Consider the following 17,941-nt stretch of genomic DNA (forward strand, 5'->3'; position numbering starts at 1 on the left):
TTTTTAAACTGCTGTTTAGAATTCCACCGTGTAAATGTACCAAAGCAGCTTTTTACCCACTCATCTGCTGATGGGCACTTGGGCTGTTTCCAGCACTTAGCTATTATACATAATGCTGCTATGAACATAGGAGTGCATATATTCTTTTGAATCAGTGTTTGAGGATTCTTAGGATATATTCCCAGAAGTGGAATCACTAGGTCAAAAAGCAGTTTCATTTTTAATTTTTTGAGGAAAGGCCATACTGTTTTCTAGAGTGGTTACACCAGTCTGCATTCCTACCATTTTGACAGGTGTGAGGTGATATCTCATTGTGTTTTTTTAAAATTAATTTATATATTTTTAAGAGTTTATTTTTTTAGAGAGGGGAAAGGAGGGAAAAAGAAGAGAGAAACATCAATTGGTTGCCTCTCATACACCCCAAATGGGCACCTGGGTTGCAACCCAGGCATATGCCCTGACCAGGAATTGAACCAGTGACCTTTGGGTTCACAGGACAGTGCCCAACTCACTGAGCCACACTAGTCAGGGCTCACTGTGGTTTTAATTTGCATCTCTCTGATGGCTAGTGATGTTGAGCATTTTTTCATATGTCTCTGGGCCATCTGTATTTCCTCCTTGGAGAAGTATCTATTCAGGTCCTTTGCCCATGTTTTAATTGGATTGTCTTCCTGGTGTTGAGTGTTGTGAGTTCTTTATATATTTTGGAGGTGAAGCCCTTGTCTGATGTATCAGAGGCAAATATGTTCTCCCCTACAGTGGGTTTCTTTTTCATTTTGATGATGGTATTTTTCATTGTACAGATGCTTTTTAATTTGATGCAATCCCATTTATTTATTTTTGCCTTTGTTTCCCATGCCCTAGGAGATATATTGGCAAAAATACTGCTATGTGGGATATCTGAAATTTTACTGTCTGTGTTTTCCTCTAGGATTTTTATGGTATTGTGACTTACATTTAAGTCTTTTATCCATTTTGAGTTTATTCTGGTGTATGGTGTAGTTTGTAGTCTAGTTTCATTTGTTTGCAAGTACTAGTCCAGTTCTCCTAACACCATTTATTGAAGAGACTGTCTTTACTCCATTGTATTCTTGCCTCCTTTATCAAATATTAATTGAACATAAAGGCGTGGGTTTATTTCTGGGCTCTCTATGCTGTTCCATTGATCTATATGTTCTCATGCCATTACCAGACTTTTTGGTTACAGTGGCCTTATAGTTTGATATCAGGTATTGTTATCCCTCCAACTTTGTTCTTCTTTCTCAGGATTGCTGAGGCTATTTGGGGTCTTTTTTTGGTCCCATATGAAATTTTGGGATATATGTACTAGGTCTGTGAAATATGCTATTGGTATTTTAATAGGAATTGCGTTGGATCTCTAGATTTCTTTAGGTAGTATGGACATTTTAATGATGATAATTCTTCCAATCCATGAACATGGTATATGTTTCCCCTTGTATCTTTCTCAGTTTCTTTCTTCAGTGTCCTATAGTTTTCTGAGTACAAGTCTTTTACCTCTTTGGTTGAATTTATTCCTAGGTATCTTATTTTTTTTGTTGCAGTAGAGAATGTGATTGTTTTCTTAGCTTCTCTTTCTGACAGTTCACTATTGGTGTATAAAAATGCCATTGATTTCTGAGTATTGATTTTGTATCCTGATACTTTGTTGTATTCATTTATTAGGTCTAGCAGTTTTTTGGTGGAGCCCATAGGGTTTTCTGTGTACAATACCATTTCATCTCCGAATAATGACAGTTTTACTTTCCCCTTTCCAATCTGGATGCCTGCTATGTCTTCTTGTCTGTTTACTTTGGCTAGGACTTCCAGTACTATGTCGAATAATAGTGGTGAAAGCAGACAGCCCTGTCTTGTTCCTAATCTTAAGGGAAACACTTTTAGTTTTTTGCCCATTGAGTATGATGTTGGCTGTAGGTTTTTCGTATATGGCCTTTATTATGATGAGGTATGTCGCATCTATTCCTACTTTGCTGAGAGTTTTTATCATAAATGGGTGCTGGATTTTATCAGATGCTTTTTCTACATCTATGGATATGAGCATGTGATTTTTACCTTTCATTTTGTTCATGTGTTGTATCATATTTTATTGATTTATAAATATTGTACCAACCTTGGATCCCTGGATAAATCCCACTTGATCATGGTGTATGATCTTTTTAATGTATTGCTGGAGCTGCTTTGCTAATATTTTGATGAGGATTTTAGCCTCTATGTTCATCAGGGATATTGGCCTATAGTTTTGTTTCTTTGTTGTGTTTTACCTGGATTTGGAGTTAGGGCAATACTGGCCTTGTAAAAAGAGCTTGGAAGTCTTCCCTCTTCTTGAATTTTTTGGAATAGTTTGAGAAGGATAGGTGTTCTCTGAATGATTGGTTAAATCCACCTATGAAGCTGTCTGGTTCAGGACTTGTTTGCTCGTTTTTTGTTTTGTTTTTTAATATATTTTATTGATTATGCTATTACAGTTGTCCCATTTTCCCCCTTCATTCCCCTCCACCCTGCACACCCTCTCCCTTCCACATTCCCCCTCTTTAGTTCATGTCCATGTGTCTTAAGTTCTTTAGCTTTTACATTTCCCCTACTATTCTTGCCCTCCCCTTGTCTATTTTCTGCCTGCCATCTATGCTACTTATTCTCTGTACCTTTCCCCCCCTGTCTCCTCCTCCCACTCCCCTGTTGATAATCCTCCATATGATCTCCATTTCTGTGGTTCTGCTCCTGTTCTAGTTATTTCCTTAGTTTGTTTTTATTTTAGGTGTGGTTGTTAATAATTGTGAGTTTGCTGTCATTTTAGTATACATGTTTTTTATTTTCTTTTTCTTAGATAAGTCCCTTTAACATTTCATAAAATAAGGCCTTGGTGATGATGAACTCCTTCAACTTGACCTTATCTGAGAAGCACTGTATCTGTCCTTCCATTCTAAATGAAAGCTTTGCTGGATAGAGCAATCTTGGATGTAGGTCCTTGTCTTTCATGACTTGGAATACTTCTTTCCAGCCCCTTCTTGCCTGTAAGGTCTCTTTTGAGAAATCAGCTGACAGTCTGATGGGCACTCCTTTGTAGGTAACTGTCTCCTTATCTCTTGCTGTTTCTAGGATTCTCTCCTTCATTTTAATCTTGGCTAATGTAATTATGCTGTGCCTTGGTGTATTCCTCTTTGGGTCTAACTTCTTTGGGACTCTCTGAGCTTCCTGGACTTCCTGGAAGTCTATTTCCTTTGCCAGATTGGGGAAGTTCTCCTTTATTATTTGTTCAAATAAGTTTTCTGCTTGTTGCTCTCCCTCTTCCCCTTCCCCTTCTGGTACCCCTATAATTGGGATGTTGGAACATTTAAAGATGTCCTAGAGGTTCCTAAGCCTCTCCTCATTTTTTTGAATTCTTGTTTCTACATTCTTTTCTGTTTGGTTGTTTCTTTCTTCCTTCTGGTCCACTCCATTGATTTGAGTCCCAGTTTCCTTCCCATCACTATTGGTTCCCTGTACATTTCCCTTCATTTCACTTAGTTTTTAGCCTTCATTTGTTCATCTAGTTTGTGACCAAATTCAACCAGTTCTGTGAGCATCCTGATCACCAGTATTTTGAACTGTGCACCCGATAGTTTGGTTGTCTCTTTGTCACTTAGAAGTATTGGCTTTGGGGCTTTGAGCCATAATGTTTTAGTCTGTTCCCACCTATTACGTATGAGGGGCGGAACCAGGGCGGGGCAACCCAAGTGGCTGGGCTGTGGCGCTGTATGTGGGGGTGGGGTCTGGGGGGAAAATGGTGCTTTACTCCACTCTATGTTGCACCTCAGTCCCTTCCACTGCTTCCCCCAAGCAAACTGGGCCTTTCTGGTGCTGATTCCCATGTGGGTGGGCTTGTGTGCATTCTAGCACCCTGTGGGCTTCTCCAACAAATTTTCCTGTGAGGGTGGGAATCTCTCCCTGCACCTCAACCCCCACAAGTGTTTTCAATCAGTGTTTTGAGGCTTTATCTCCTGGCGCTAGGACCCTGGGTTGCGCAATCTGTCTTGCTCTGCAGTTATTTGACATGAATGTGGGACTGCTGCTAGGGGTCTGCCAGCCGCCGCCTGGGTGCATAGGGTGCCATGCGTGCCCAGTGTCACCGCTTCCTCTACCGAGACCCCTCTCGGCTGGGCCTCCCGACTCTGCCCTGTCTACCTGTCTGGGTGAATGTGTGTATTTTAACTACTTGGTTGTCAGACTTCCATACAGTTCAATTTACTTTCCGTTTTGGTTGATACTTTGTTTCTGAATTATTGTCCTTATTTTGGTTGTTTGAGGAGGCACAGTGTGTCTACCTACGCCTCCATCTTGGCTGGAAGTCTGGGTTTTTTGATTGCTGCTTCAATTTCAATAGTTGTTATCAGTCTATTCAGGTTTTCTGCTTATACCTGATTCAGTTTTGGAGATTGTGTGTTTCTAGAAATTTATCCATTCCTCCCAGGTTATCCAATTTCTTGGCATGTAGTTAGTTATTCATAGTATTTTCTTTAATTCTTCATATTTCTGTAGTATCAGTTGTTACTTCTCCTTTTTCATTTCAGATTTTATTAATTTGGGTCTTCTCTATTTTTCTTGATGAGTCCTGTTAAAGGTTCTCATTTTGAAGATTTTATTTATTATTTTATTTATTTTTAGAGAGAGGGGAAGGAGGAAGAAAAATATCAATGTGCGAGAGATACCTCTTGATAGGCTGCCTCTCACACACACCCAACTGGGGACCTGGCCCCCAACCCAGGCATGTGCCCTGACTGGGACTGAACCAGCAACCTTTCAGTTCTCAGGATGGCACTCAATCCACAGAGCCATTCCAGCCAGGGCAAAGGGTTTATTATTTTTGTTTATATTTTAAAAAAAATAGCTTCTGGGTTCATTGATATTTTGAATTGTTTTTTTTAGAGAGACAGGGAGGGAGGAAGAGAGAGAGAAACATCTATGTGTGGTTGCCACTTGTGTGCCCCCTCCTGGGGACCTGGCCTGCAACCCAGGCGTGTGCCCTGACTGGGAATCAAACTGGCCACCTTTTGCTTCGCAGTCCAACACTCAGTCCACAGAGCCACAGCCAGGGCCTATGTCACTTATTTCCACTCTGATCTTGATTATTTTCTTCCTTCTACTCACTCTGGACTTTGTTGTTTTTCTGGTTCTTCTGGGTGTAGGGTTAGATTGTTTATTTGAGATTTTTCTGCCTTTTTTTTTTTCTGCCTTCTTGAAGTAGGCCTGTAATGCTAAGAACTTTCAGGAATGCTTTTGCCGTGTCCCATAGATTTTGGGTTGTTGTGCGTTCATTTTCATTTATTTCCAAGTACTTTTTGATTTCTTCCTTGACTTCATTGATGACCTATTCATTATTTAATAACATGCTACTTACCCTCTATGTGTTTTAATCTTTTGGAGGTTTTTTTTGTTGTTGTTGTTGTTTTAACAAATGTAGTAAGTACAGTGGATTATTTTTTTTATTTTTTTTTAATTATTTATTTATCTTTAGAGGGGAAGGGAAGGAGAGAAGGAGAGAAATATCAATGTGTGGTTGCCTCCCATGAGTCCCCTGCTGGGAACTGGCCTGCAACCCAGGCATGTGCCCTGACTGGGAATCAAACTGCAATCGTGTGGTTCGCAGGCCCATGCTCAATCCATTGAACTACACCAGCCAGGGCGGAGTTTGTTTTTTTTTTTAATTGAGGTTGATTTCTAGTTACATGCCGTTATAATCTGAGAAAATGCTTGATTTGATTTCAGTTTTCTTGAATTTGTTAAGGCTTATTTTGTGTCTTACCATGTGGTCTATCTTTGAGAATGATCCATGTGTACATGAAAAGAATGTGTATTCTGCTGCTTTGAGATGAAATGTTCTGTAAATATCAATTAAATCCATTTGATCTAGTGTGTTGTTTAAGGTTGCTGTTTTCTTGTTGACTTTTTTCTGGAAGATCTACCCATTGATGACAGTGGGGTGTTATAATACCCTACAGTGATTGTATTGCTGTCAATATCTTCCCTTAAGTCCACCAAAAGGTTTTCTTACCTTTATATATTTAGGTGCTCCCATATTGGGTGTATATATCTTTGCAAGGGTTATATCCTCTTGGAGTGATCCCTTTGGTATTGTGTAGTGTCTCTTGTTATGGCCTATGTTTTGAAGCTTATTTTGCCAGATGTAAGTATTGCTACTCCAGCTTTGTTTTCATCTTCATTGCATGGAATATTTTTTTTCCAATCTTTCACAGTCAGCCTGTGTAAATCTTTTGTTCTGAGATGGGGTCTCTTGTATACAGCATCTATATGGGCCATGTCTTCTTATCCATTCTGCTACCCTCTGGAGCATTTACTCCATTTACATTTAAGGTTATTGTTGATAGGTACTCATTCATTACCATTTTATTCCTTTATAGCTATGTTCCCCTTTCTATTTCTTCTTCTTAAAACAGTCCCTTTAACATCTCATGCAATGCTGGTTTGGTGTTAATGTACTCCTTTAACAGTTTTCTGTCTAGGAACCTTTTTATTTTGACTTCAATTTTGAATAATAGCCTTAAATGAGAGTAGCCTTGGTTGCAGATCCTTGCTTTTCATTACTTTGAACACTTCCGGCCAGTCCCTTCTGGCCTGAAGTGCTCCCGTTGAGAAATCAGCTGACAGTGTTATTGGAACTTCCTTGTAGGTAACTGGCTGTTTCTTTGAGATTCTTTGTCTTTAAACTTTGCCATTTTAATTATGATGTGTCTTGGTATGGGTCTCTTTGGGTTCGTCTTAATTGGGACTCTGTGCTTCCTGAACTTGTGTGACTTATCTTCCTTCACCAGATTAGGGAAGTTTTCTGTCATCATTTATTCAAACAGGTTTTCTATTGCTCACTCACTTTCTTCTCTTTCTAGTAGCCCTGTGATGTGGATATAGTTTTATTTCACATTGTCTCAAACTTCCCTTAAATCATCCTCATTCTTTTTAAGTCTTTTTTTCTTTTAGTTGCTCTGATTGGGTGTTTTTTTGTACCTTGTCTTCCAAATTGCTGATTCAACTCTGCTTCCTCTAGCCTACTTTTAATTCCTTTTAGGGTAGTCTTCAGTTCAGATATTGTATTCTTGATTTCCAATTGGTTCTTTTTTTTTTTTTTAAAGATTTTATTTATCTTTAGAGGGGAAGGAGAGAGGGAGAGAAACATCAATGTATGGTTGCCTTTTGTGCGTCTCCTGCTGGGAGTTGGCCTGCAGGGAACCCGCCTGCAACCCAGGCATGTGCCCTGACTGGGAATCGAACCACGATCCTCTGGTTCGCAGGCCCGTGCTCAATCCACTGAGCTACACCAGCCAGGGCTTCCAATTGGTTCTTATTCAGAGTTTCTGTGTCCTTTTTCATGCTGATGTAGTTCCCACTAAGTTCCTTATAATTCTTGCTAAGGTCCTTTAGCACCCTTGTAACCATTACTTTGAACTCTGTTTGATAAATTGATTGCCTCAATTTTATTTAATTCTTTTTCTGAGGATTCCTTATTTTCTTTTTTAAGATTATTTATTTTTAGAGAGAGGGGCAGGGAGGGAGAAAGAGAGGAAGAGAAACATCAGTGCATGGTTGCCTTTCAGGCACCCCCTACTGGAGACCTGGCCCGCAACCCAGGCATGTGCTCTGACTAGGAATTGAACCAATGACCCTTTGTTTCCCAGGCTGGAACTCAATCCAGTGAGCCACGCCAGCCAGGGCAGGATTTTTCGTTTTCTGTTTTTCTATTTTTTAATTTAATCTTTATTGTAGTTTTCTCCTATTACCATTTAGACCCCTTTTACCCATCTCCCCTCAGCATTCACCACATGATTCCTCCTTTTCTTACATCTGGGGGTTGTTTCTTTATCTCCCCATTTTAGCTTAGTCTGTTTGTTTCTATGTATTTAATAGACTGCTTTGATTCCCTGCCTTCATGGGGTGGCCTTATGGGGTAAGAGTCATGTGGGACTTCGTGGTGCAGTCTCCTTGACCTCCTGAGCTGATGCTCTAGTAATGTCCCTTTTGTGGGTTATGTGGGCTCTCCTGATGTACTTGGGTTCTGATTGTTGTTGACCTCTTTGTTGGTGGGATTTTCCCTCCAGCTGACTAACTGCATGTTTCAACTCCCACCTCGCCTTGTGTGTTGTTGTACAGGTGCTGCCTGAATGAAACAAAACAACACAAAAAACAGCCAAAACAAACAAACAAACCCCCAAAACCAAAAAAACCCCAGATCCTAAACAACAATGGCAAAGTCCATGACAAAGAGCAAAGAATGACAAAAGTAGAAAGAGAAATACTAAGTAAGTAGTAAGGGAAAGAAGAATGATTATGAGAGGAGGTGAGGAAGACAAACAGCAAGAGTAAGGAATACAAAGAGGAAATCACCAAAAAAAGAGCAAAGAAAGGGAAAGAATAAAAAAATAAGAAAGGAAAGAAGAAAAAATGGGGTAAGAAAGGGAAGAGTAAAACAGAAACTATGAAAGAAAAGTTGAAAAAAAGAAAAAACAATAAAAAGTCTATGCAAAAGAAAAAATAACATGAAAGAACAAAGAATTTTGCCTCCTGGGTTCTCCCTTTGTATACAGCTCTGATGTCTGAAGCTGCTGTGGGCCAATGTCAGATGCTGTCTATGTCAAGCCCTGGCAGCCAGTTCAAAGCTACAAGTGATCCAAGTTTGTAGTTGTCTCCTCCAGGCTTGACTGGGCCCAGGATGGGTGTCACTGCCCTGTAAGTCTGGCTTTTATCAGCATAGGGCCCAGAGGTGGGTCAGCAAAGGCACTTCAGGCTCTGCCTCCACCTTACTCTGCCTGCTGTCAAAGTCTAACCACGGACCCCACTCTCTCTGAGATGGCTTCTGGTGGAATCAGGAAAATGGGACCCCTGGATCTTATGTAGGAGGTGCCACTCAGACTTCAGGGAAGGTGCTGGGTGTGTTCCCTTATCCTGCACCACACGTTTGAGTCTGTCCTGGATCATTTCCCTGAACTTGGCAGGTAGAGCTCCTAGCAGGAAAGTGAATTGGGGCCTCCAGAGCCCAGAGTTCATGTCTGCCGGAAACCAGGAGGGTGTTTCTGTGGCTCTTCCTATGGGAGGAAAGCACCAGTCTGATTCCTGGGAAAGTGTATGGAACGGCTGCATCTTAAAGCCAGTCTTTGACATTGCCTGAGTCCATCCATGTTGCTGTCTCCTCAGCAGGGGTTAAGATGTAAGGTGGGGCAAAGTAAGAGGGAGAAAAGATGCAGGGGAGGGGAGGTGGTGAGCATGATTCCAGAGTAAGGCAAGTGTTTTCCTACAGAGTGGTGTAATTGTGTTTTCCCTGGGACAGGCTTGCTCTTTTCAAGAAAAATGTCTGTTGTGGTATTGAAGTATGTTTTAGCACAGGGAACCCAGTAGCCATTCCCCCACATCTCTCCCCAAAGCCGCCTTCTCCAGACTCTCCTAAGGTTACTCCAGTCTGTGCCACCCTCCCTTTGCCCAAGCCTGAGATGAATAGCTGTGAATGAGGAACCTGTGCTTTGGCCCCTTGGGGGAAAAACGGGGTTGAGGGGGGAGCTCTGTCTCCAGCAGCCTCTGTCCCTGGCAGACAAAAGCCCTCTGGCCTTTTACCACTGGATGCTACATGGGTGGCTGACCCTGGCACTGAGCTCTGTTTGGGAGCCCAGTCTGTAGTCCAGGCTTCACTTCTCTCAGAGGGAAGCTTCCACAGCTGTGCCTTACCTTGGGCTGCTGACAGTGGTAGCAGTACCAGTCCCTTTTGCGTCCCCACCCTTCCTATCCATCTCATGGTGGCATATGTCTGTTCTTGGTTAAGAGTCTCCTCTTCCAGTAGTCTTTGGTTGTTTATTTTGGGTCGCTATTCCCCTCTATTTCCAGTTTGGTTCTAGGAGGTGGTGTGAGATAGATCCTCCTACTCTGCTGCCGTCATACCCCTCCCCATTATGTTCACTTTTGAGGACAAAGAGGCCCAGCGTTTTCTAGACTCCAGAAATCTCCTATCTGCAACTAGCCAGTCTCAGTCCTATTTTTTGACTCTAGGAAATCCTCCCATGCCTGGGCATCCTGACTCTTTACTCTTGAGTTTCATCATAATAACTTCATTCCTCCATCTCCTTCTTATATAGTCTTTTTGTTTGTTTGTTTGTTTTTTGAGGCTTTTTTTAAAATTAATTAATTAATTTATCTTTAAAGGGGAAGGAGAGAGGGAGAGAAACATCAATGTATGGTTGCCTTTTGCGCATCCCCTGCTGGGAGTTGGCCTGCAGGGAACTGGCCTGCAACCCAGGAATGTGCCCTGACTGGGAATTGAACCGCGATCCTCTGGTTCGCAGGCCTGTGCTCAATCCACTGAGCTACGCCCTCCCCAGCCAGGGCTTTTATATAGTCTTTTTTAAAGCTAAGTTCAAGGTTACTGAAAGATCAGAGTGAAGGTTAATATCCACATAAAATGACTTTAATAGCATTAGGTATTTTGTTATCTTTGTTTTCCTAGGTCTACATGATTTTTACCTTTTATTTTATATGAGCTGCCAGAATTTTATATTGTTGGTCTGTCAATGAGGAATAAATATAACAGTATTTATGAGGTGCCTATTGTATGCCAACACCATGCTGAGTTTGTACTATGCTATATACAGTAGGCTATATTGAAGTGTATGTGATATGGTGCCTGTCTTCAAGAAGATTATGGATTTAAGTTTTAGAGACAGAATTTTTTCACATGAAACAGATAATACAAGTATCAAAATATATGCTTGTGGGAAGTAGAGAAAAATTTAGTGTGGAACAAACAAATTAGGAAAGGATTCATAAAGCAGATGCAACTAGAAAAATGGGTACATGAAGAGTAGGTAGGGCGTTCCATTTGGAGTGCATAAGTGGGAAGACAGAAATGAGCATGGGTCTGTTCTGGGAGCCGGGACAGACTGGGTTAGCTACAAAGAAGGTGTTGCAGTGGAGTGGTGGGAGTAAGTTTGGTTAAATCGGTAAGGTGGGCTTGGATCCCTGGAGTTTAAACTTGATCTGAACAGCAATTCCACATCCATGCTTTCGGTGAATATTTATTTACTTATTTTTTAATTTTTAAAAAATATTTTTATTTATTTATTTTTAGAGAGAGGGGAAGGGAGGGAGAAAGAGTGGGAGAGAAACATCAATGTGTGGTTGCCTCTTGTGTGCCCCTCACTGGGAACCTGGCCGGCAACCCAGGTATGTGCCCTGACTGGGAATCAAACCTGTGATCCTTTACTTTGCAGGCTGGCGCTCAATCCACTGAGCCACACCAGCCAGGGCTCAATGAATATTTAAATGCTGGCCATGTATCAGACAGAGTGCAAGGCACTGGGGGTAAAAGAGCAAAACAGACACAGGGTCATTGCCCTTAAGAAGTTTAGAGGGTAGTGAAGGAATATAAAGGGCCCAGGAGCGAAAGCCGTACGTAGGAGGAGTAAGCTGAGAAAACAAGATTTCTGGAACTACTTTAATCTGTTTACTGAATTATGAACCAAATCCTGATGTATTTGCACACACACACACAGGTCCCCAGTGTGTGTATACACATATGTGTGTGTTTATTTATGAATCAAATATTATCCTCAATTTATTTTTTAAATTTTCACCTAAGGATATATTTTTTGGTTTTAGAGTAGGGGTGTCCAACCTGCAGCCCATGGGCCACATGCAGCTCAACACAAAATCGTGATCATACTTAAAACGTTACGAGATTTTGGGGGGATTATGTGTTCCAATATATTTAATGTGTGGTCCAAGACAACTCTTCTTTCAGTGTGATCCAAAGACTCTAAAGGGATGGACATCCCTGTTGTAGAGAGAGAGGAAGGGAAAGAGAGAGAAACATCATTGTGAGAGAGAAACATTGATTGGTTGCCTCTCATACGGGCTGCAACAAGGGATCGCCACAACCTAGGTATGTGCCCTGACTGAGGATTGAACCCACAACCTTTTGATACATGGGATGATGTTCCAACCAACTGAGCCACCTGGCCAAGGCTCAATTTATTTCAGGAAAATTTTCTTCTTTCTCCTCTTTGTTAGTTTCATTTTATAATTTAATGTATATGATTAGGTCTGTCTGGAAAAAGTATAGCCATTGTTAATACAATGAGAATTGTTTGCTCAACATCCATGTAACCTGGCAGCCAAGGAGAATGGACTGGAATGCACATGTGTGAACAATGATGACTTCACTGTACAAGTCAGTAGGCAGTAGATGCCATCGAGTGAACATGTGTACTGTGTGGTCGTCACATTCAAAATGACTCCTACAGCAATGAATATGCATCAGATTTTACTTTAATCTTCAACGTTCCTCTGTAGAAACTATTTGGCCAATGGAGAAGGCCGCAGCTATGGGCAGCTGGTGATGGGCAGCTTCATAATGATAAATTGCCTGCTCATGCATCTATATCTTATGCAGAGGTTTTTGGCAAAACATCAATCACCCAGGTGACTCAGCCACCCTACAACCTAGATTTGGCACCCTGCAACTTCTGGCTTTCCCAAAACTCAGATCACCTTTGAAAGGGAAGGATTTCAGACCATCAATGAAATTCAGAAAAATACCACAGGGCAGGTAATGGCAATGGGAAAACCGTGTGAGGTTCCAAGGTGCCTACTTTGAAGGGGACTGTGGTGTCATTGTCCTGTGCACAATGTTTCTTGTATCTTCAATAAATGTCTCTTTGTCATACTGTGTGGCTGGATACTTTCTGGACAGACCTTGTACATAACTTTTTAAGGAGATAGTTTGAATTTATTAAATCTTTTGGTGCTCACTTCAGCAGCACATAGACTAAAATAGGAACGATACAGAGAAGATTAGCATGGCCCCTGCACAAGGATGACGTGCAAATTCATGAAGGGTTCCACATTTTTTAAAAAATATTTTTTAATTTATTTATCTTTAGAGGGGAAGGGAAGGAGAGAGGGAGAGAAATATCAATGTGTGGTTGCTTCTTGTGCGTCCTCTGCTGGGAACTGGCCTGCAACCCAGGCATGTGCCCTGACTGGGAATCGAACCACGATCGTCTGATTCACAGGCCCGTGCTCAATTCACTGAGCTACACCAGCCAGGGCCGTTTCACATTTTTTAAAAAATTAAAAACCTCTTTTGAATGTGTACTTCATGACAGGCTACTACCACATCAAATTATAATCCACAAACTGGCACAAAGAAAGAGCCATGTTTGTTGATCTCCAACATTGAAAGTTTTCCTGGTCTGTGGTCTAAAGTACCTTTTTGACCCATTGTAGCAAACTTGGTTTATAACTGAACTGTATGCAAAAAGTAGTAACTTAGTCATGTATGCAAATGTTCTGGTTTTGGTCTAACAAACTAAGTTGAACTACTAGTAATTTAATAATTTGTACTATTAAATTAGGAACTTCTTCCTTGAAATGAACTGGTACAAATAAAGTATCAAGGTTTAAGTTCTGTCATCCAATTCAGTGAGACCTGTAATATATGACAGTTAACAATAACCAGAAATTAAAACCTAAACTTAATAAGACTTATCAAGGAGTACCCTAAAGAACAAAAAACTGGCAAAATTAGGTCAAATGGAAATGTTTCCATTCTCAGATTGTTTTTTAATTTTCTAAATATTTGAGTGTGTGTATGTACCACTATATTTAGGAACATTTCATTAACCACAGTGTGGAGCTAGAAAGTTTTTACACTGTGTAGTTGAAAAGTGTTTCTTGTTCTTTATTTTTTGAAATTGAAGTATTATGTATTGAATACATCAGGGAAACACACAAGTCATAAGTGTACTACTTGATGAATTGCCAGTGAACATGGTGAAGAACTAGCTTTGGTTTCTAGTTTTTTTTCCTTGTGAATCTGTAATGTTGAAATTATTCAATTTGCAAAAGGATGCATTGTTTGTTTTCTTTAAATTAAGAAGGAAGAGCCCTGGCTGGTGTGGCTTACTGGATTGAGTGCCATCTTGCAAACCAAAGGGTCGCTGGTTGGATTCCCACTCAGGGCACAGGGTTGCAGGCCAGGTCCCCAGTAGGGGGCGCCTGAGAGGCAACCACACATTGATGTTTCTCTCTCTCTGTTTCTCCCTTCCTTACCCTCTTTCTAAAAAAAATAAATAAATCTTTGAAAAAAAAAGTGTTTAAGAAGGGAGAAAAATACCTTAGTGATGTGTTTGAAACTTAACCAGTGTATCATTTAAAACTATTTTAATTGTTTTATATATATATATATATAGTCCTTGATATTTGCATTGTCTAAGATAACTAGGTCATAATACTCTTTTGCTGAAATCTTGGGTTGCTAGAATCTGGTAATTCCTTATGTGTGTGATTTTGTTTTTGTAAATTGAATTGGTACCCTAATTTTCATTTGAAGTTTGAAATTTAGTCACATTATTCAAATTGCTTTAAAAAGGCACTCACTATATTGCCCTGGCTGGTGTGGCTCAATGGACTGAGTCACCCACCTGTGAACCTAAAGGTCACCAGTTCAGTTCCCAGTTAGGGCACAAGCCTGGGTTGTGGACTGGATATGTGGTTGAGGGCGTGTGAGAGGCAACCAACTGATGTTTCTCTCACACATTGAATGTTTCCCTCTCTTCCCTCTCCTTTCCTCTGTCTTGGAAAATAAATAAAATCTTTTTTTTTTTTAAGTGCACTATATTGTTTCTATGCTCTTAGGTTAAATTCAAAATTGGAAAAGTGCTCTTACTACCTAAGACTCTGCTAGCCTTGTGCAAATTTGCCTTAATTTCAGCTGTAAACTGGGTTAGTTTGATCAACAGAGGTACACCTTTAAAACTTCCTTCATGGTACTGGTAGAAAATGGTGCTTAGAGATAGACTCAGGTTAACTAGAAAATAGTAAGGCATTAGAAAAAAAGTCTTTGCCTGTAGCAAATGATAACAATGAATGCCACTAGGGCTTTCATGCTTTGAGGTGCTGCCTTAGAAGTGATGTTGTCTTTGCAGACATTTGGAGAAACTCTGTATTCTGTTTTCAGTGACTCACCCAAAACTAGTATGATCTTCTCTTCCTGTATCTTTCCAACAGGAATGTTTATATCCCCTTCAGGGCAGTGTTAAACAACAAAGCAAATTGGCTTTTTACTTTCAAATCAATATTTGTATAATTATATAGCTGAATGGCATTGTAGGCCTAGACATCTGTAATATTAATCTACATCTACTGGAGCATATTACAATAGTTACATTTGAATTTGCTGTTTAACATCTCTCTGGCACAGCAATGGGTGCCTCTAAAGGAAGCTGTTATGGTTTTGTAGCTGTAACTGTCCTGGTGTGTGACAGCTGCCCCAAAGGTATCCCCCACTTTGATTGCCTTCTGTTCAGGAGCTTTCAGTGTTGGTGTTACATCTGGAGCCAGGTGACTAATGAGTTACTTATTCCACAGCAGATGCCACTGGCTAAGCTAATGTAAGTGGGCTCTTGAAACAGGAATTGCTCCCCACAAAGCTCTCTCATCTGGAGTGATGAACGTATATCCAGGATCTGTTTTGGGTTGTTTTCAGCTGGATTTGCCCATCATTTAGCTGGTCCCTTAATTATGTATTTGGAGTAAAACTAACCAGAGGAATCAGTTAGGAGAGTGTTTATACACTGTTTGATGCTTGAATTATTAAAGTGCTCCCCCACCCTCCACATTCTTTCCTTAGAATTCATCCAATTGGCAAAGGACTTTGAGGATTTCCGTAAAAAGTGGCAGAGAACAGACCACGAGCTGGGGAAATACAAGGATCTTTTGATGAAAGCAGAGACTGAGCGCAGTGCTCTGGATGTGAAGCTGAAGCATGCACGCAATCAGGTGGATGTAGAGATCAAACGGAGACAGCGGGCTGAGGCTGACTGTGAAAAGCTGGTGTGTATTGTTTTCTGTGCTAGAACTACGGCGCTGGGGAAGGGGGAAGCAGCAGCTGATGTTTCCACTTGCCAGATGCACCCCGTTTTTTACTCCACACTAAAGAACTAAACCTGTCCATTGATAGCTTGTTCATTATTGGACCTGAAATTGGCAGGCTGGGAATCTTGTTTTCCACAGGTTGAAATTTAATTTTTTTCCTCCTTTAGACTTAAAACTACTACTTATTAGACAGATTCAAGTGAGAATTTGAAGAATTAAAATTAAGGGGGAGGGCAAGGAAATCCTGGAATACTTATCTGTCACAAGACGATTGGCCATCTCTCATGCCACCCAGAGTATTCATCCTTATATTAATAGCTGGTATTTTGTCATTGACACAGGTAAGACAACTCCAAGTCTTTTCTTCAGTACTACTCCTAATTCAGGGTAAAATACATGCAAAAGTGGAGAGATTAGGATAACTAATCCCTGGTTTTTATCCAACAAGCTGAGCATTGTGGCTAACATAGAACACTTTCATCTTGATGTACCAAGGTGGGTCACAGTACAAAGGAAAGAAAGCCTTTACTCAGAGGCACTAATCCATCATGGTACAGTGTTAGGTGCCTTAGTAACCTCCGATTGTTTAGTTCTAGTGAGTCACAGCTTTGTATCCATTTTAATACATTTTGCTCCACCATTTAGAAAGGTGGGTGACTGTTTTGATCTGTAGAAGCAGCCAATAATTATCCTGATAAAATGACACTAAAGTGTTTTTGCTATGCAAAATCTATTTTGGAACTCTCATTTTGCAATACCCTGTCCACTTGGATTAGCAGTTTGATCCAAAAGTCTTGTAGCAGAAACCTTACTACTCTAGATGGAGTTCATTTTACCAGTCAGAAATCAGAGACACAATCTGGGCTTGACATGAATTAATATGCTATTAGTGTAGCAGCCTTCCTGAATGCTCATTTGCATAATGCTATATTTTAATGTTTTCTGGTCTGCCCATCCCATAAATTCGAGGTGAAGTTTTCTCCCCTGGTTAGTTAGGATGTTTTTACTCTGCTTTGGTCTGTAGGAAAGACAGATTCAGCTGATTCGAGAGATGCTCATGTGTGACACATCTGTCAGCATTCAACTAAGCGAGGAGCAAAAATCAGCTCTGGCTTTTCTCAACAGAGGCCAACCATCCGTCGGCAATGCTGGGAACAAAAGGTGGGGGAACTGCATCTGTTGTTATCTGATCGCAGGCAGCACAGCCGTCAGAAGTTCCTGTTATCTTAACTCTTAAATATACTGCTTCCAGAGTGTGTGCTGAATAAAGCAGAAAAAGACTTTGGAGGAAGGGTGGGTGGGAAATAAAGGCACGAGTACCACCCTATTTCTTTTTACTTCAACAGTTTTTTTAAAACCTTTCTTTAGGATGTTGTTTCACCATGGGTAAAATTTTGATGTTGGTGCTAAATTGCACATCAATAACTAATCCTGCAGATTGCTAAGAAGCCTAGAGGTGAAAGTGGTAGTTCAGCAGCACTTTCAGTGTTTACTCTCCAGAGAGCACTTGTAGCCCTTCTGGTTTAGAAAGGCTTTCAATGAGCCAAGACCAGACAATCATTTTGGTTCCGCTGCCTCCCTCTTTAAAAGTCTCAACCAGGCTTTGAATTTAATACCTCCAGTACAATATGTAAGGAAAGATCAGCACTCTTAGAGCTATTTATTTTGTTGCTTGGTTGTTTTATGTGGAATCTTTATAACTAAGAAGATGTACAGGCGTAATTTCTTAAAAAACTAATGTTGGGTAGTACTCTGTCTTGTAGAAAGCAAGCACAGCTGGGATCAAATCAAACTTCACCCCTCTGCCTTGTGAATGTTTAGTAGCCTGTTGTACAAACTCAGTAGGGAATAGAACCCATACCCCTGACTGTAATTTTCAGCAGTAGTTATAAGGCCTCTGCTGAAAAAGCAACTGTGTTGCATGTGGACACACACATGACACACACTCCTTCATGAACCTTTAAAAAGCAACCCACCACAGCTAGCGTTTGAGCTGGGAGTTATCTCCACAGGGAAGGCA

The 17,941-nt window shown here is 40.7% G+C and overlaps 1 protein-coding gene and 1 non-coding gene across 5 annotated transcripts in view; both read left to right on the plus strand.

Moving 5' to 3' along the window:
- RACGAP1 (Rac GTPase activating protein 1) overlaps nt 1–17,941 on the plus strand; it is a 46,376-nt gene that overhangs the window by 17,486 nt on the left and 10,949 nt on the right. For all 4 annotated transcript variants that reach the window (XM_037030874.1, XM_037030872.1, XM_037030875.1 and 1 more), the window contains exons 3-4: nt 15,677–15,879; nt 16,946–17,082. In XM_037030874.1, coding sequence (XP_036886769.1) covers nt 15,677–15,879; nt 16,946–17,082 — 340 coding nt within the window. The remainder of the gene's footprint in view (nt 1–15,676; nt 15,880–16,945; nt 17,083–17,941) is intronic.
- Nucleotides 12,788–12,894, plus strand: LOC118976518 (U6 spliceosomal RNA). The gene has a single exon (XR_005064285.1). It is a non-coding gene; the product is annotated as a U6 spliceosomal RNA (small nuclear RNA).

This window comes from Sturnira hondurensis, unplaced genomic scaffold (assembly GCF_014824575.4).
Source record: "Sturnira hondurensis isolate 20B ecotype Veracruz unplaced genomic scaffold, ASM1482457v3 Scaffold0020903, whole genome shotgun sequence".
Taxonomy (NCBI): Eukaryota; Metazoa; Chordata; class Mammalia; order Chiroptera; family Phyllostomidae; genus Sturnira; species Sturnira hondurensis.